The sequence below is a fragment of the Bemisia tabaci genome, chromosome 10 (assembly GCF_918797505.1).
Source record: "Bemisia tabaci chromosome 10, PGI_BMITA_v3".
NCBI lineage: Eukaryota > Metazoa > Arthropoda > Insecta > Hemiptera > Aleyrodidae > Bemisia > Bemisia tabaci.
In genome coordinates this window covers 22807468-22827571 of record NC_092802.1, presented here as the reverse complement: position 1 = coordinate 22827571, position 20104 = coordinate 22807468, and the positions used below count along the sequence as shown (strand labels likewise).

At 39.7% G+C, this 20104-nt stretch overlaps 3 protein-coding genes across 3 annotated transcripts; all 3 read right to left on the bottom strand.

The window, feature by feature from the left end:
• Positions 1-3560: 3560 nt before the first annotated feature.
• On the bottom strand, positions 3561-19172 carry LOC140225606 (uncharacterized). Its single transcript, XM_072305056.1, has 3 exons — positions 19001-19172; positions 7162-7464; positions 3561-4388 (listed from the first exon to the last, which is right to left on the bottom strand). The coding sequence occupies exons 1-3, from the start codon at positions 19055-19057 to the stop codon at positions 4221-4223; spliced, it is 528 nt and encodes a 175-aa protein (XP_072161157.1). The 5' UTR covers positions 19058-19172; the 3' UTR covers positions 3561-4220.
• On the bottom strand, positions 7906-9473 carry LOC109042268 (indoleacetamide hydrolase; the record flags this gene model as incomplete). The annotated part of the gene is made up of 1 exon (XM_019058914.2): positions 7906-9473. A coding segment is annotated over one exon (1554 nt), but the record flags the coding sequence as incomplete, so codon positions are not given.
• On the bottom strand, positions 9456-11513 carry LOC109042319 (mandelamide hydrolase). The gene has a single exon (XM_019058994.2). The coding sequence runs from the start codon at positions 11436-11438 to the stop codon at positions 9966-9968; it is 1473 nt and encodes a 490-aa protein (XP_018914539.2). The 5' UTR covers positions 11439-11513; the 3' UTR covers positions 9456-9965.
• Positions 19173-20104: the final 932 nt, after the last annotated feature.

Below are 20104 nucleotides of genomic sequence, written 5' to 3'. Positions count from 1 at the left end.
GGTGAATAGAATTTCGCCGTTCTCTGTAGTTATTTATTTTAAATACTAGGGATGAATGGGCTTTGTTATTTATTTCCTTTTTAATACCTGTGCCAACTTTTTGAAATGAAATTAGCCGAATCGAGCACACTCTTGACTGAAAGATCGATGGTTCTCCGGAACCAACAGCCGATGTGTAAACCTATTGACAGATGTGTTGCCCACAACTGTTAATAGGTTTGCGCATGTTCTATGCTGAAATCGTCCGATTTCAGTCATGAACATTTTATTCACAAAACGTGTGTTGAAATATGTCACATTTTGCTTGGGGAAAATAAGTGTTTTTGGTGTGGGGGCAATGGCGATTGGGCGTCGCAGAGCGCGAGGCGGCGCTATAAAAGCGGCTTTATGTATGGATGTAAATAAGTGTTTTTTGAATTCTGATCACTAAAATTGTGTAGGTCGATATAGTAAGCTGTATTTTCAGCTTTTACTGATTAAAATGTCACGACCATTACTGTCATGATTGTTAGCATGAAATTAGCATAGGTACTAATCCGAACAATTAATGGGACAAAAAAAAGTTATAAAACTGCATTGCACCAAAAATGCTTGTAGATAAATTGACAATGTATTTGGTTACGAAAAAATGTGTTCACTGCCCAAATTTTTCAAAAATACGCTGTCATGAAGTTTCGACGTCACGACCTTCACGGGTGTTTTTGTTTGTCAAAACGGCCGCTTGGGGCTTTGCGGCCCAAAACTCGCTGCAACACCGTTCTATTCTAATCGTCGATCATTTATCAAATTAATATCGTACACAGCAGTCATGCCGGAATTTAGAGGATTCTGGAAGGATTTAAAATGCAAATCTACTCAATGGAGAATTTGTATGAAAATTTTTAATTGTTTCATCTGAAAGTGCTTAAAGAGCTGATTTCACAGTTTTTTTTATAATTCTTTTCTGATATGGGAAATAGTATAAAAATAAATTTAAAAGTGAGAAAATGCACCATCCTGACGTCATTTCCCATTTAAACATACGTATTTCAGCAGATTAGATCATTTTGTCATATATTCTACCATTAATTGTTCAATTCATGAACCAAGGGTATACTCGTGTTCAGCTCTCTCAGTAGTTTCCACTTGAAAGTGAAATTTATCAAATTTCAGGCATCTGCAAATTTTCTATTGAACCTGTTAGTGTGTAATAACCGTCACGCTAATTTTGAGCAAAAAAGTGCAATTTTTGCGATGGAAAGAAAACTCGAGCCTCTGTTTTTCTTCATTCTTCTTTTTAATGAGGTTTAATTGTATAACTCTTACAAATAAATAAGCTTAACAAACCCTTATTCTTACTGGTAGATCAAAATAATAGCTGTGACGGTCGTAACGATTGTACATAGAAGAATTCATCATACGAAAAACCAAAATTACAATGTGACTGTGGTTGACGCACGAGTCGTACAGAAGGAAAGTTGAAAATGTAGCCAACATGCGTTACGATTCAGAAAACTTAAATCTCAATGAACAGGGGAAAAGCTCATTCGAGCACACTTTCCTCTAACAGAGATACGCTGTTTGGTACAACACTCGTTGCGACCATTAAGGAAGGCAACTGAATACACACGTTTCGAGCCTGCAGTTGCCCGCCAGTCGAAACGCGTCTGCAGTTACCTGTTTTAATGGTCGTATCAAGTGTTGCACCAAACAGCAGGGCCGGATTAAGGGGGTGGCCACATGGGCCGCGGCCATGGCGGCAAATCTAAGGGGCGGCAAAAATTTGCAATTTTTTTTAAGTATAGGTATAAAAAAAATCGGATTTAGAAAAAAAAATTACAAACGAGAAAAGGCAACAAAATCACTTATTTCCTGAGAGTATAGTAATTTCTAATTTTGTCGTCTCTTATTGATACAAGAGACAGCACCTTTAATTAGTCGAGTTAAGAGAGAAACATAACACGCAATTTGGCCTGAAACGGCGCGACTTAGAGAGAAATGATGACGAGGACTTGAGATGAAAAGGAGAAGCCCTCGGCGCGGCGATCGGCATGTAACACATATTAGCGCCTACAAGACTGCATGAATACTTCACGCATTGCATCAAACACAGTGCGGTCATTGCGGTCAGCGTGAAACGGATAGCGCCTACAAGAATGCATGAATACTTCAAGCATTACGCCAAACACAGTGCGGTCAGCGTGAGATGCATAGCGCCTACAAGACTGCGTGAATACTTCACGCATTGCGTCTAACACAGTGCGTTCAGCAGAGGTCGGCGTGAAACGCATAGCGCCTACAAGACTGTCGGAATACTTCACGCATCGCGCCAAACACGGTGCAGTCTGCACGGCGAGGCGGTGGAAGTTAAAATCATTCAACCACATATATGTTTGTTCTTTCATAATTTTTTCGTTCATTTCTTATGAATGGAAGGCCTTGTCCACACAGAGATAGGTTTACAAAACTTAACTTTCGCGCAAAGTTCTGTGAACTTTTGCTAGTAGTGTTGACATGGCTTTCCCAAAAAATGTGCTCAACACGAGTAAATGCGTCTTATGCACCCCTCCCCCGCTGGCACGTTCACTTGTTGGTTTTTATTGAGTTTCAAAACGAATTAAAAGGGGGTGGCAAAATACATTCGGCCCATGGGCGGCAAGTAGGTGAATCCGGCCCTGCCAAACAGCATATTTCTTTGAGGGAAGATTGTGATCGAATGAGCTTTTTTCCTCTGCATTGAGATTTTCAGTTTCCTGAATTGTAACGCACGTTGGCTACATTTTCAACTTTCTGCCAGAAAAAAAAGAAAAATTGCCTCATAAGAAAAGGTACCTGTGTTAAATTTCTGAGCCTGATACATACAGAGCTTTAGAAAAATAAACGCTCAATCCAAAAAATTAAATTGAAATTTTTTGTTCGGGATGTCAGATTGAACTGTTTTTGTAGAATTTCGTCCACTTGAGGTCCGCCTTCAATTTCGTCTCATAAGCAACATATACAGTGTAGATCATGAATAGTTACATATTTAAAAAAATACCCAAATTTAAACGTTCCATGAGATTAGATACGACCGATAAACAATATTTTGAACCTTCCCATAAACTAGGCGGTATTTTTTAAAGGTTTCTGGCGATCCAACCACTCTGGAGAAATTCTTTCGATGTCAGGAGCCTAAGTTTTTTTTCCTATACAAGCAGTATTACAGATTTTTACGGCAGGCCCAATGTGAATATTTGGTGTTTTAATATCCATAAATACTGTAATTTAATACTGACGTAATGATAATTAGGGATGTTTCGATGCATAAACGCCCTTACTTAGTCATAAAAAAATTGTTTGTCTTCGTCGCAAATTTGAGTTCTAGTAAAATTCCTTTTAGGACCTTTACACAATCCCTAAATATAACACCCTGATTTTACCCACGTCTATATGTCACCTCCGCTCAACACTATAATCAGTGTTTTTTCACCCCTGAAATGTGTTGAGTAGCTCGTGCTTGCAGTAGCCCATGTTTGGCTCAGTCATTCATGTTTGAAGGGTCTCGAAATTACTCAATAGAAAAGAAAATGATGACGCATCAATTGGAACAAGTAACATTTATTTTCAACGACGCGCGAGTCATTAAAATTCTAAAAAAAAGAAAACCGAATACAACAAGTTAAAGCACTAATATAAAAAGTCTTAATCAATGAAAGTCGAGATTGCTGCATGAAGAAGAATTTTCTGGTTAATCATCTCTTCATCAGATTTTTTTTTGAGACAGTTGGAATTCTCACTTTTCCGATGACAGGACACCTGTTATGAAAATCATCCCAAAATTCCACTAGGACAATGCTAGGAAGAACACCGTATGAACATGCGAGAGTTGCCAAATTTCCCTCGATAAAACATGTATTTTTGACAACATTCATGCATATTTTCCCTTGAAATTCTCAGATATTTTAGATGAAGTTGCGTACAAAATTGTCTGAAAATTGTGGAAAATAATACTCACAATTTTCTCAGTTAATTCAATTTTTATCGGAGGAAATTTAGCAACGTCTGAAGGCTTATACGGTGTTCTTCCTTAGCATGGCAGAATGGATAGGAGGCCCGATTGTAAAAAAAAGAAATCCGATGACGAAATATCAGAACGTTCCCTTCGATGCTCGGAGAAACCTCGTATATAGGTGAGGGCTCAAGAACATTGTAAAGGGATTATGTTGAGTGCTTTGAATGAAGATCATGGTTGATACATATTCTTAGATGTTGAGTTTAGGGAGGCCGGATTTTGGTGGAGTGTTAAGTCCTGTGCGTTTCTTCACCTCATCAACCACGCCCTTGGTTTGCTCGTGAGTCTTAGCGCCAGAATCGAAAAACGTTTTCAGGGTTTCTGAAACGACTCGCATACATGTTTGGTCGAGGGTTATCTGGAATAAGAATAAAAAGAGTAGGCGTACACTGAGAAATTCTTTTGTTTGCAGCCCCCAAGAGAGGCTTCGCACTTTCAGAAGATCACTTTGTGGCAAGTGCCATAATGTACCATTAAACAAAGTACGAATTTAAGGTGATTCGATGGACGCCATATTTTGTGTCAAAACGGCATGCGATACATCGCATCAGTTGGTTCCATTTTTTCAGCTACTCGTCATTTTTCTCCAATTTTGAAATCGCAATTCTGTTGTCAGGAGTCTAAAGCACTCACTTACCAATTTTAACGAAGAAAATCAACGTTATAAAGGCGTGGTTTTTTCAAAGAGAAAACATAGCATTCGGAACTGATATCGAAACTGCACTCTAATACGATATTTTCCCTCTGAAAAAACCACGCCTTTATTACGTTGAATTTCTTTGATAAAATTGGTAAGTGAGTGCTTTAGTCTCCTGACAACAGAATTGCGATTTCAAAGTTGGAGAAAAATGACGAGTAGCTGAAAAAATGGAACCAATTGATGCGATATATCGCATGCCGTTCTAACACGAACTATGGCATCCATCGAATCACCTTAAGGATTCTGATGCATATTTCTTAATCAGAATTTCACGTAGAACACGATTCTTGCATCGAAAATTACCGAAATCATTTCAGGTCTAAGATATTGACGTTTTTATTTTACATTGGTTACGGGAAATTTGAATTGCCCGGTCACAGGAAACTCAATACACTCTACGTGAGTTCAATCGCGTACTACAACGGTCTCGGCAGGCTTCTCAATCCAGCACTGTTCATTTCACACTCTGTGTTGCTCAAACTATAAACAACTTTCTATAGCTGAGCCAAAGCGTCAAGATTGAGGCTGCCAGATTTTCATATCTCAGAGAGTGTCACGGTGATTTTTAGTGTACGATTTGACTCACGTGGACGATTGAGTTTTCATGAGCGGGAGGTTTGAATTCACGCGTCAAGAAACATTAGATATCTTTGATGAGTTAATTACAGTGATTTTTGCTGCGCAAATCGTGTTTTACTTAAAATTTTGGTTCAGAAACATGTATCAGAATGCTTGACTTCTTACCTTGTCTAGTGGTCCATTCATAGATTCGAAAACAGGAGGCTCATCCAAAGATCACTGGTTGCTGTTCGCCAAAAAGTCTTAGGGTACCGGACAAATCTTGAGGACACTCCAAATGCGATCTCAAAGAAAGAACCCCGCACAGAGCATGGGGTCAGCGGCTCTCTATGAAAGTCGATGAAACTTTAATAGATGGATATAAAGGTCATAATTAAGGGAAAGCCAAAAAAATTAGCTCACTTTTGCGAGTAGATAAGCCGAGATATTCGCAATTGAATCCGGACTATTTTCTATCATGGCGGACGAATTCCGAGTCCCCTCTCCTCTCGTTGTTCGGCGTTCTCGATCAGACTTCACGTCACTCACGTGAAGATAGGTGCTTATGCGCTCGGCCGGTGCGAATGCCGTACTCCCTCCCTCTCCCCGCATCTGTCAATTCTGTTTCAGCAACTACATTTCAGATTAAACCGGCCGGCGGCGCCCGCACGGGAGAGGTGCGAGAAGCAGGGAACTCCATATCGCACAGCCCGAACGGAGCGTCCTAATGAAAGGAGTGAGTGTAAGCAATGCGACATCGTAGTTACCTGGTGGGAAGAGGGGGTTTGTTGGCCGAAATGCTCAAGCAAGGTAAGGCGACACGGAGAATTTACCTCCGCCGCACAGAAAATAGTCCGGGTTCAATCGCGAATATCTCGGCTTCTACTCGCAAAAGTGAGCTAATTTTTTGGCTTTCCCTTAATTATGAACTTTATATCAATCTATTAAAGTTTCATCGACTTTCATAGAGAGCCGCTGACCCCATGTTCTGTGCGGAGTTCTTTCGAGTCATCGAAGTTTCGAGGAGCGCGTTAAAATCCCGGTGATAGAAATCGACTCATTTGACTGAAGATTTCACTATGGCAAAAGTCAACATTTTGGAAATCAAATAATTTACGCAATCGACATTAGATTTACTGACTGAACTTTTCCAGGTGTCACCGACTTGGCAACGTTGGCAAGTTTTCCCAATAAGTATCCGTGCACAATCTTTGCGACACCCGATATTGCTTAAAAAGTTTTACATTTTCTCCTTTTTTATGAGATATTGTTCTATTATTTTTGTCACCTTTCTACTCGTTGGCGGTAATAAAGATGTTGCATTTGTGAGGAATTTGCAATTTGACTGTTGATTCTTACGTAAAAGTTCGCGAGAAACACGATGGTGCCACTGGTTTTCTCTGAAATCGACTTCCAAGCTCACAAAAAGCTCTCGAGTTGAGGCCAAAATGGAGGGTATATCCCACGCTATCCTGAGAGTCCACCTCTACATCAAAACAAACTCTCCATGCAAAGATAAGGAGCAAATACATTGACAGCTAGGTTGCCGTGATTTCAGTAGTAAAGTCCCCAAATTAAGTGGCAGCCACGTCGATGTATTTGCTCCCTATCTTTGCATGGAGAGTTTGTCTTGATGTAGAGGTGGACTCTCACGATAGCGTGGGATATCCCCTCCATTTTGGCCTCAACTTGAGAGCTTTTTGTGAGCTTGGAAGTTGATTTCAGAGAAAACCAGTGGCACCATCGTGTTTTTCGCGAACTTTTACGTAAGAATCAATAGTCAAATCGCAAATTCCTCACACATGCAACATCTCCATTTTACCGCGCAAAATGAGTTAACAAAAAAAATACCGTAACCGTGAAAGATGCTTACCTTTTGTTCTTTGGCTCGGTCGACGACTGCTGAAACTCCTTTTGCCGACGACAGATCATCGCGAACTTTCTGGTTCAGCTCCTTTCCCAAGGCCAATAGCTGTTCATTGGTGAGCTTGCTGTAGTCGGTCGGGGTTGCTTTGGAATTCGAAGTTGGGAGGGAGGATGAGAACTGAGTCGGTCCACTATTTGTCTTGGAATTTGTAATCGGGAAGAGGGTAACTTGAGCGTTCGGTTTGGGAGCCGCAGTCGGGAAAGCGGTGGGGAACAATGTTACGCCGCCTGCGGGTTTTTCAGCCGCGCTCTGAAAAAGTCAGAATAGATTAATAGGAATCACATTTTGCGACGGGTGGTTCGGTTAGGTTAGGTTGGGTTAGGTTAGGTTAGGTTAGGTTGGGTTGGGTTAGGTTGGGTTGGGTTAGGTTGGGTTGGGTTAGGTTGGGTTAGGTTAGGTTAGGTTAGGTTAGGTCAGGTTATTTATTTCGAGTCTCTCAATTTTTTGCATTGCTCCAAAAATAAGATTATAATCGACGTAGTCTCAAAGAGTCACGCGGTATGCATCACGATTCACGTAATCGGTTAGACGGTACTTAATTTCCTCAGTAATTTTGCTTAGTACATAAGGCACCCATGCGCGAGTATATATAATATTTACAATTCGAGTGTTATTTAAAGTTGTCTGTTCCATTTTCGGTGCGCTTCTCGATACCGTCTCAGCCAAACTAATGTTTGACAATATTTATCATTAAAACGACTGCACTATACATTCGGAGGTGGCAAGGAACCAAAGATTTTCTCGATCGCAAGTCCAATAGAAATTAATCGATCATCTCTGCCAAGAGGGCCATCAAAGTTGATTCCAACTGGCAAACCATGAGCTGTCATTCCCACAGGAATACTCAGTGCAGGGATACCAACGCTCCCTGCTGGACTTGTATTTCTTATGTAGCTACTGAAAGCATTGACAGGTGATCCCCCGTTGATGGAAATGTCACCAGAGCCGTGGGTGTGGTCGATGAGAGTGGCAGGTAGAATTGTTGTTGGGCACATTATAGCATCAACACGCTTTTGAGAGAAGTAATCAGCGTACAACTTCTGGAGAGCAGGACGGGTTACTGTCATAATTTCTCTATATTCTCTCTCATGCGTGCAATTCAGAATAGTCTTAAAAACGGCTTTAACATCTGGACTAGCGATCCCGTCGTATATGTCCCTCAGACTAACATTACTGATGTTCGATGCGGCTAGGTATGCTGGTATGGCACTTTTAGCCTCGTGAGAGACTATTATCCCTCCAACAGCCTTATCAAAACTAAGGAGGTTGGGAATATCATCATCAACCAAGATAACCCCTGCTTTTAAGAGTTTCATTCTAGCTTCAGCGGAGATTCTATTAACTTCTTCATCAAGGCCTGACCACAAGACAGGAGGGACGCCAAAACGTAGACCTCGCAGCTCAGTTGCAATAACACGCGGTTGACCTGTAATAATAGAACTCAGAAGCGAAATTTCTGACACACTGCGTCCCATGGGTCCAACAGTGTCACGAGTGCTGCTTAATGGCACGACAGTATCGCTGTCATGATACCGACGCTCAATTCCTCCGTTCCCAACAGATGGACGAAAACCTACAATCCCGGTCAATGCCGCTGGTATCCTTAGGGAGCCCCCTGTATCCGTTCCCAGTCCACAAGTGACCACTCGGGAAGCTATCGCAACAGCCGTGCCACCTGACGAGCCACCAACAGTTCGGTTCCTGTCGTAGGGGTTGCGCACAGGGTTGGCGAAAGGCTGTAGATTCGTGCTGGTTACCCCCAATGATAATTCATGCAAGTTCGTCTTTCCGATTACTATTGCCCCAGCGGCGATGAGTTTCTCGAGGCTGGGTGCTGTTGTGGACGGCCGGTGGTGCTGCAGGGCGGCTGTTCCGGCAGTCGTGGGGAATCCGGCCAAGTTGATGTTGTCTTTGACGACGATCGCCAGACCGGCGAGAGGTGGTGGATTACCGGCAGCTATGGCGCTGTCTACTTTGTCCGCAGTGGACAGAGCGTAGTCAGGTAGCAAGTTGATGAAGGCGTTCAATGATTCGGTCTTTTCTGCGCGATTCAAGACACTCGAGATGTACTCTCGGGCGGTCACGCTCTTGTTTTTGATAGCAGCAATCGTCTCATCAGCAGACCAGTCACAGTAGTCTATGGTAGAGGTTCCTTGAAGTTCTGTCTTCGTGTCTGAGATTTTTTTGGGAGAAGGTGTAGGTACTTGTGAAACTGTCTGTAACAGATAATAGTATTGAACAGTTTCCTGTAAAGCAAGTTAAGTTTCTTTCATAACCTTCACCAAATACCAAACCATATGTTGCACAATTCAAACGCATTTATTGTATGAAAATCATACATCTTGACCATGCATCATGTTCTACCCTTCTCGCCAAGAGATTGAAGGTTTCGAAGAACAGTTTTCAAATATCTGCATCTGGCTGAAATTATGTTTTTCCTCTTAATTTCTGGGGCTGAACTTTTTGCAATTGTATTTGTTGCAATTTTTGTCGTGGTTGCGTGTTGCATATCCTATTTGCCCTCGGCACAGACATTTTCTGCAGCGGTTATAGTGGTGATTTGGAACTATTCCCGTTAGCATTTATATTTTATAGCAACTTAAGTCCGAGAAATTGAAAATTAACAGAAAATTTTTCTATAGACAAAATATTTTTTTGTAATAAGATCAATTTTTTACAATCAAACACGCGTATTTGATTTAACCTGTTTTACTTTATTACCAATGTTTCTGACAGTTTTACGTAAAAAGCTAACAAATTTCCGGTGGTGGAAGGGAACCTAAGATCTTTTCTGCAGCAAGTCCAATAGCGAGAAGGCGATCATCACTGCCAATAGGACCATTGATCTCGATACCGATTGGCAGGCCATTTGACGTCAGCCCCACCGGAATACTCAAACCGGGTAAGCCAGCGGTCCCAGCAGGACATGTATTTCTGTTAAAAAGTTCGAGGGTGCTAATAGCAAGACTTTCGTCGATAGAATCGTCGCCAAAACTTTGAAACTGATCCATCCGTGCCGCGGGAAAAATTGTCGTCGGAAATATAATGGCCTCAACTTGCTTTTGAGAGAAGTAATCGGCATATAATTGCTGCAGAGCAGGGCGACTGTCTTTCATAACATCCCTATATGTTTTTTCGTGACCACCATTTAAAATACTCGTTTCGAATATAGCTTTAACATCTGGACTAGCGATTTCGTTGACAATATCCTTTAAATCAATACCCCTAACGTTCGACGTTGTCAAATAATCAGGAATGGCCGTCAAAATTTCATGAAAGAAAATTACATTCGCTACAGTCTTATTCAATGCCAAAAGCTCAGGAATGTCGTCGCGAACTAAGATCACACCAGCTTCGCGAAGCCTCTGGATAGCTTCCAAGGCAGATTTCTGAACTTCTTCATCAAGTTCGGACCACAGTCCGGTGGGCGCCCCGATACGTAGACCATGCAGATCAGTTATTTCAACGCGCGATCGACCTGTGATGATGGAATCCAGTAATGTTATATCTGCGACACTTCGCCCCATGGGTCCGATCGTGTCGCAAGTGGGGCTGATGGGCACAACGGTTCCGTCGTTGTTGTATCGGCGCTGGCTGCCTCCGTTTCCTACAGATGGACGATAACCGACGATACCAGTCAAAGCTGCTGGGATTCTCACAGAGCCAGCTGTGTCCGTGCCCAGTCCACAAGTGACCACCCGAGCGGCGATTGCCACAGCTGTACCACCTGAGGATCCACCGGGAATTCTGTGTTTGTCGTATGGATTCCGTGCTGGGCCGGCGAATGGTTGGAGGTTTGTGCTGGTGACCCCGAATGATAGCTCGTGCAAGTTCGTCTTTCCGATTACTATTGCCCCAGCGGCGATGAGTTTCTCGAGGCTGGGTGCTGTTGTGGACGGCCGGTGGTGCTGCAGAGCGGCTGTTCCGGCAGTCGTGGGAAATCCGGCCAAGTTGATGTTGTCTTTGACGACGATCGCCAGACCGGCAAGAGGTGGTGGATTACCGGCAGCTATGGCGCTGTCTATTTTGTCCGCAGTGGACAGAGCGTAGTCAGGTAGCAAGTTGATGAAAGCGTTCAATGATTTGGTCTTTTCTGCACGGTTCAAGACACTCGAGATGTACTCTCGGACGGTCACGCTCTTGTTTTTGATAGCAGCAATCGTCTCATCAGCAGACCAGCTCGAGTTGTCTGGAATCTGGATTTCTTGAAGGTTTTGACTCATGGCTGAGACGTTGTCAAGCACGGATCGAGAATTTTACAGCCTAGAAGAAAAAATGGCATGTACACCCGGTTTTCAACTTTCATTAAAAGTCTAGTTACCTTCGATTGAAGGCAAAGTTTTGTATCTGCACCATGAAAGATTTCACTATATTTTGCGGAACTGCTTAATTTCACTTACTGACGAAAGACAATGGCCGGGTACGTCTTCACCTCACGTTACTGGTTAAAAGGAACAACACGACTCAGCGTTCCGTAGTATAAAGATGTCAACAATCTCATTCCAACAGACGAACTTTAGACAACCAGATAAGCAATACTTGAGATAGAAATGAGTGGGAAAGAGAATATGCATTCGCCCTGGGCGTCGCGTCGTCGCACAATGGTATAGAGAGGTAAATGTTTGGATATATGATAAAGGTCCATTGTGCAAAAAGCGTTGTTATTGGGATTTTGGACATCTTACCACAAGGAATGTTGAGCCTTGCATTTTTTTCTTCCAAAGAAGACTCGATTGCACTCATCTCAGCATAGAAGTGGCGGTATATCTCTCGGTTTTTTTTTTTTTTTTAATTTCTTTATGAGACAATCAGTCACATTGTACATAAAGTAGATTTAATTTCCAAACTTATAGTAGTAGTGGTCTTAAATAATAACAAAAGAACTAATCTAATAAAGAACCGGAATTGCCGATTGGCATATCATCGGTCGGGGAGTATAATATGGAGCTACTTGAAAAAGGGGTACTTTTAGGTACTCTATGGGTTAAAAGGAAATAGGTTTCAATGGCAGATCAATCGATATATCGCAAAGCACGCCAAACCACTGATTTCTCACTCTGCTAGATACGCAATTTACCCCTAGTCTACATTCTCGGGTCATCATCAAAAGAGAAAAACGTTAAAAATAAAGAAAACCATTTTACCTGTAAAAATACTTTTTTTTACATCGAATTTCCAAACTTAATCTTGGGCCAGTCTACGCACTGGAAAAAAAAAACACATTGGATCTAGAGTCCAGACTCTTAAAAACATCGAAAAGAAAAAATACTCTTGATTCAATCAGATCTAAGCTTAAATCAAGAACCAAGCCTCTTAATTTGAGCGGATTTCCTTTTGATTTAAGCTTAAATCTGATTGAATCAAGAGTCTTTTTTCTTGTCAACGTTTTCAAGAGTCTGGACTCTAGATCCAATATTTTTTTTTTTCCCAGTGCGTACTTTTAGCACCGCCGGTGCGACTTAGTGAAGAGATATTGCCCTGTGCAATCGAGTGAGAAAATCATATTTGATATCTTGGTGCTCATTAATTGTCTAGGAGAATAGAGGAATTGACGTTGAAGTGTGTCCAAACGGCGTCAGTAATGGAACCGCTGGTCTCTGAACGAGCATTTGCTGAAATCCTGACCTTTATCGTCAACGACAAAAGCAATTGCGCAAGATAATGCACCAGCAACTTTATCATCTCATCGATCCTTTTCCAACCCTTCCCTCGGCCTTTGACGGTAACCCAACTCTGCCGTATCAAGGAAAAACGCCGTATGAGCCTCCAGACGTTGCAAAGTTTCCTTTGATAAAAACAAAAATTACACTAGAAAAAAAAAAAAAACACATTGGATCTAGAGTCCAGACTCTTGAAAACATTGACAAGAAAAAGGACTCTTGATTCAATCAGATTTAAGCTTAAATCAAAAGGAAATCCGTTCAAATTAAGAGGCTTGGTTCTTGTTTTAAGCTTAAATCTGATTGAATCAAGAGTATTTTTTATTGTCGATGTGTTTAAGAGCCTGGTTTCTAGATCCAATGTGTTTTTTTTTCCAGTGTACTCTGAAATTTGTGGATATTTCCCCCAAAAATTTCAGACAATTTTGTTCGCAATTTAATCCAAAACATCTGATAATTTTAAGGGAAAATGTGCATGAATATGCCATTAAAAATACATATTTTATCTAGGGAAATTTGGCAACTCTCGAATACTCACACAGCGTTCTTCCTTAGCATGGCAGATACTGGTGAGAAGCTCTTCTCCTTCCTACCATTCTCAAAGTTGCAATGTTTTTGTCCGTTGGACGGATATGATACTTTTGTATGTTAGCTCATGGTTTTAAGACTATTTGGACCGCATTTTGCAATAAGGGATTACCTACTATTACCAGCTCATTTTAATGGCAACGTATGTGTCGGTGGTTCCTTTATAAAGATAGGTGATTTTACGGATTAGCTAGAAATGATGGCTCCTCATTATAAATGTAGTCCAAACAATGAAAGGAAAATAGTCCGGACTTTTTGAAAAGGAGTCAAATTCTAAAGATTAATGTTTCAACTCCATCAAATTTTGTTCCTCCACGGAGGGAAACCGTAATTATATCAAACATGAATGCTTTCGGCGAGCGAACTTTGCTAACTTAAGTAAGATTTTGTTTTAGATTATATCGATCACTCAATTTTTAATTTTTCGCCCCAAAGTTCGTTGTCCTCGATGACGGTCATAAAAAAAGCTAGTTCGAGCTTTATGAGACCAAACTAAGTTATCAGACCAAAGCTATATTTTTTTCGGAGTAATCTCGTGGAACTCTCTTAAGGTGTTCTCGGCGTTTGCTTGAATTGAAGAGATTGCGTCTGCATGCGTGATGCTTATCGGCATATCTTCAAACCAAAAAGGCATATCTTCAAACCAAAAGTGCGGAACCCATCCAACACGCAGGAGCTGTTTTTGCTTGTCCGCAGATATGAAGGCAAATGGCATCGTATGTCACAGTGCCTACGTGATTGTAAGTGAAAAAAAGTACGAGATTATCCTGCATTTGAGTGGATAGGCAACAAGAAATCCTCCTTTTTCGGAGACTAAGATGCGAACATCAAGCCTCCAAAAGCATTTGAGTAAATTAACGGATAATACGTAAGTCTAGTGGCTGCTTGATAACCAATAACAAATGCACCCCGAGGAATCTAGAAACAAATTGAATATGTCTGTCCGTATTAATCAATGCATCTGATTGAGTCTACCTGACTCATAAATACTGTCAAAAATCTGGTGCTGACCAGTAGATTTCATGGAGTGCATGTGTAGTCGGGAATCAAGCAACAAGAGTTCTTCTTTTTTATCCGTGCAGATGACTTTAACGAACTTAAGCCTAACGGTATTGGACATTGCCTAATTTTTTCTCATGCATGCTTAATTTGTTAAACCAAAACCAAGCAACATAATGCCTTTGCTGAAGAAAGTTTCTGTCTGAATCGAAACAAATTAACTTCTATCGGATACATTTTTTAATAGAGGACTCCAGTTTTCAAAAATAAACTCATTAAAATTTTCTGAAATTCATTTAGGTGCGACTGGAATTTGTTAAATTTTTCAGTTTTCCAAAATATCGAGAATTATTTTTGGGGCGAACAGGAGTTATTTTGCGGAAAATATATATCTAGTGGAAGTTCTTTTTAGCTCGGAATAAAATCTTGCTTAAAACCAGTTTTGAAAATTTGTTGGTTGAAATTTTGAAAATTTTCCCAGATCTCATTGAAGTAAGTAACTCATGTTAGTTCTCGATGAAAGGCAGGGTATTGCCTAGTTCTCTGTGATGAAAATAATACACGGTAGGGCATCAGACATTTTCTCAGGTGATTAGGCGAATCCTAGCATGCAGTAGTGACTAAGTGAAACATATGAACGATCCTGAAAGTATTCATGACCCTATCATAAATGCCTGTCGAGGATATTGAAGAAAAGACACGGAGAAATAAGGTATGTAAAATCATTGAACCACACGATATTCAAACTGATGGCAGTACTTTTATAACCAATTCAACACCTTACTTCTTTCCTGGGGTAATCGTGATCATTATATCCGAGACTATATCTTACTCAAGTCACCCTGACCTCGAACTGGAAGTGGCGAGCTCTCCTCGCCGGAGGATGGGCATTGAGCACCGTGCTGCACTGGAACCAGTTGCGATTTTTGATGGCTGGCAACACTGTTTTTTCTCAATTTTAATGTATTTAAAACAATCGATTCTTGGTATCTTGGTGAGGCACACCTATGTCAATATTGTCAATATATTTAAATGTAGGAAAAACAGCGCTGCCAACTTGCAAAATCGTCACTAACGTGAACTAAACCACCGATTATCGGCAACACCGAACTAACGTTCCCATCTTGACCTCAGCTCAATGTCGTCCGCAAGAAGGCTGTCTAAGACGGCAAGAAGTTACAACAACACCAGGGAATATATTGTTTTTAAACACTACCCTAGAATGATTGTGATGGAGACAAACCGATAATGGCGAAACTGCAAAAATGCGTATCTCGGCTGCGGTTTTTCAAAATCCCTGCTTTGTTCTCGTTTTTTCAAATGGGATCAAACCATGAAAATGAAAAAAAAAGAAAAAAATGAAAAAATTGAAATTTTTACAGAATATTCTTTGCAGAGAGAGGAAAACCAACTGAGGTTTCCGGAACATGATAATCAGTAATTTTTTATGTAAAATATAAAGTATGACAGGAAGTCAGCAACGCCGCAGATTGAGATACGCATTTCTGCAGTTTGACCGTCGAAACGTGCTTTACATAACAGGGAATTAAATTTATTCAAAACAGCGAAAAACCCGATCCTGGGTTAAAAATATGATTTTCAGTTTGTAGTGCTAAACTTTTTTTCATACTTTTAAGAACATCAGGCCATTTCAAACCATGATTTGCACAAATGTGGTTGTTATAAACGTTAGGAATGAATTATATGCAAAGGTGGCAACAGCGCCCAGCGATCTTTAACAGCGTTCTTCTTAAGGTGATTCGATGGACGCCATATTTTGTGTCAAAACGGCATGCAATATATCGCATCAATTGGTTCCATTTTTTCAGCTACTCGTCATTTTTCTCCAATTTTGAGATCGCAATTCTGTTGTCAGGAGACTAAAGCACTCACCAATTTTAACAAAGAAATTCAACCTAATAAAGGCGTAGTTTTTTTAGAGAGAAAACATCGCATTCGATACTGATATCGAAACTGCACTCGAATGCGATGTTTTCTCTCTAAAAAAACCACACCTTTAATACGTTGAATTTCTCTGTTGAAATTGGTAAGTGAGTGCTTTAGTCTCCTGACAACAGAATTGCGATCTCAAAATTGGAGAAAAATGACGAGTAGCTGAAAAAATGGAACCAATTGATGCGATATATCGCATGCCGTTCTGATACAAAATATGGCGTTCATCGAATCATCTTAAATTCCTATAGTATCATTTTCTAATTGTTTAATATTTGTCAATTTTTTTTTAATGTTGATCAATTTTATTCTTGGAACTATTAGTTGCTTTTTGCAAATGATACAGGATTAAATACTCTAAGTTGTGGTACAGTTATCACTTTTGTTTTCCTCTCTAACCCTTTTGCTTGACTCTATCACATCTTTATTTGTTATTTAATCAGTGTGCTCATGAGAAAATTACATTACGGTCCGAGATATTCTGAACGAGAGCGGGGAAAGTAAGTCATCCAATTAATCAGGATTTATACGATAATATTTAATGCTTTCTTTAACTCACTTTTTTTTTAAAAAAAAAATAATAATAATATTAAAGAAAAATACATCAAAAAGTGAGAGCCTGTCGAAAGTTTTGATCATTTAAGACGACCAATATTCCTACTTGGAACAAAGATAGACTAGACCTAGAAAAGACATTAGAACAAAAAATCTATCCGGAAAATATTATAAATATCATGTTGGAAATTAAATCAAATTGGAATTATGTATATAAATTTATTAAGGACATTCTAATTAAGAAGAATAAGATTTTAAATGGAAGTATTAACTCATTCCCAATCAATAATAATGTACCCTCCCGAAGTAGTGTCTTAGACGGTTCCGGGAATAATGATTGCAACTCTATTATTTAAAAAGAATCAAATGAAAATAAGTAAATAGGTAGAGACATGAAATGCACAATATAACTAAATTGAGAGTTGATATGTAGCTATATGTAAGTAATTTAATCTATTTTGCACAATTACTATGTCAATTGCACTTCTTCCCAATTTCGAGCAAGACTGCTGTCGGTCTTGTTTCAAAGTTGTTATCTGATAAATAAAATCATTATTAAAAAAAAAAAAAAAAAAAAAAAAAAAAAAAAAAAAAAAAGACCAATACTTGTCCCACTTTTCACCGTTGTAGTTGAAACATCGCCTGTAAATTCAACAGAAAATTATTTTACATTCGAAATTGAACAGATTTGGTTTTTGTTTTAACAAACGCTCATTCAATTAAATGGATGTAAGCAGGTAGAAATAAATATTTTTGCAACAATTAGGAAGTCTCAAAAAATTCAGGGAAAGTTTTTATCAAAATCTTCAAAGATTTTTACTCGGGTGTAAAATCGTTTAAGGACCTAAGCAAGTAACCTTAGTAGTAATTGCAACATAAGGTAAGGCACTCAACTTCAATTACGTATTCGCTAAGCGCTAATTACGAGTCATCATTTTTATCAGTTGACCATGTTCAAAGAGTTGATTGAAGAGAAGTTAAGTTTTATCAGTTATCCGTTGAGATTTCTGCACTTTAGTATAAAAAGGTTAAGGTCGAACATGTTATCAATTTCAGTAAAACTGTAAATAAACAGTAACGGGAGTTTTTTTTATCCTATTTAGAATTTTTGAGCATGACTTTTAAATGACTGTGACTTAAAGGACATGCCTAAAGAGGCCTTCACAAGGTTTCTATCAGACTATTCAAGCGTACATATTCGGTATTCTTCAACTCATTGTGTCAGTGGACAAAAAATGTTCATGGAAGATGGGGTTCCATGGTCATAAATTTCTCGGGAGGGGGGTCCAAAATAAAATATTCCTAAAAATCATGAGAAGATACTCCCGCCCTTTTTACAGAAAGTTTTTGGTCATAAAGGTTCACCGCTCAATTCTAAAGACGAGATTTTTCCTTTGAATTCATCTTTGAAAATATAGGACGCATGAAAAATGGCACTACTTATCAGCATTTTTTCAGGACAATCAATACGCGGTATTTTATGTGAATTTTAGTACTTTCCTTCCTTCTGGAGAAAATTTTATAGACTCGCCTCTTTCCAATTTTAAAAAAATTGTTCAACTATGGCTTGAAATGTAGAAAAATTCCTAAAATATTTGAATGTGTTTAGCATCAAAAAGTGAGGAATGATGTTCTTTTTTTTTCTTTTACCAGAACCAGTTTTTTCCGTTGTACTGAACAATTCATTGCAGTTTCCACATTGAGGCATATTTTGCGTAACGCCATAAAAAATAGTGAAATTCTCAAGTATCATATTTAATCTTTTAAAGTATATTATCCACGACATTTATGCAAATATATTTTTTACCTGTTTGTTTGTTTTTTTTTTAAAAAAAAAAAAAAAAAAAAAAAAAAACATCAACTAAATAATCAAGTAATAGCGGAAATTCGGAACTCTCGAAAGCATGTTTTTAGGAGTTTCACCATTGAGAAACATTTGAAAACTGACCTGTGAACCCCCTGCATCACATCAATTTCGACGGAGAAAAAGTCAAAGGAAATAGTGACAAAAATAATTGAAAATACCCTACCTCCCCGAAAAAGAGGGCGAGAGACAAAAACACCAGAACTTGCAAACAACTACCCATTTTTGGGTCCAAAAAATATCCGCTACCTACGAGGTTTACACGACACACAACGATAAGGATCCGTCAACTGGTGACCACAGACTATGGCATACAGACACAGTGACCTTTTCGACTGATAAAGCTCGATCCAAGTCTCGCGAAGCTGTGGCTCGATTGTTGAATCGTTATCGAATGAGAATGATCGATAAATCCCTATCTTAGCAATGCTTTTTATCGATCGAGTCCATTCGAAAACGATTCAACAATCGAGCCGCTGATCAAGTAAGCGTGACGTGCTTGGCCGAATCGGACCTAACCGGTAGTTATCAATTATCCTCGTCTTGCATTATAGCTGCTACACATTTGAAGACGCAGTTTTCAGTGTAACCTATTGTAGGAACTTTTAACCGGCATTTGCCAAAGGGCCGTTCATTTCATAAAATATGTAACGCTTTAGGCAGGCCCGCCACAAAGGGGGGGACACTGGGTCCCTGGTTCCGGGGCCCGGGCCCTGGAGGGGCCCGTGCCACCGGTGAAAAACCACTACGAATTCACATGTAACCCTTGTCTTTTAAGGAAAAGTGAAAAAATTTACCTTAAAAATTTCTCAAAAGGTGAATAAATTTTCAAAAACATGCTAAGGCACTGTGGAATTTTTCTTACGTCTTTAAAGATTTCTAGCTGTTTTCAAGATTTTTAGTATAGATAGATATTTTTAGTAACTGCGTTTCATTTTCTTCCGTCGTCGGATGCTAAGAGTCTCCAGTCTGGGCATCCTCGACTTCAATGGCTTAACTTCCTTGCCATAGACGCACGAAAGGGGAGTCCAGGGCGGCTTGGATCCCCCTAGAATTGAAAATAGTATCATCTGCCCCCCCCCCCCCGAAAAAAATTTCCAGATGTTTTGAATGCAACAATCCGAAAAGTATTTTGTGCCAGAAGTAAAAAAAGGCGGAATTACTATGCAGAAACTGATGGGATAACTCCGTCATGGGAGCTTCAAAATGCGTCCAAGTAGATTTGAATTTTAAAAATTTCCTAAGGAAGGCTTCTGGACTCCCTCTATGC

Excerpts from the sequence above, each read along its gene's own strand:
- LOC109042319 (XM_019058994.2), bottom strand. The coding sequence starts at position 11,438 with ATGAGTCAAAACCTTCAAGAAATCCAGATTCCAGACAACTCGAGCTGG.
- LOC140225606 (XM_072305056.1), bottom strand. The coding sequence starts at position 19,057 with ATGGGTAGTTGTTTGCAAGTTCTGGTGTTTTTGTCTCTCGCCCTCTTT. Across the intron at positions 7,465-19,000 it reads TCGCCCTCTTTTTCGGGGAG|AGCGCGGCTGAAAAACCCGC; the intron begins GTAGGGTATTTT and ends TGACTTTTTCAG. Across the intron at positions 4,389-7,161 it reads ACCGAGCCAAAGAACAAAAG|ATAACCCTCGACCAAACATG; the intron begins GTAAGCATCTTT and ends TTCTTATTCCAG.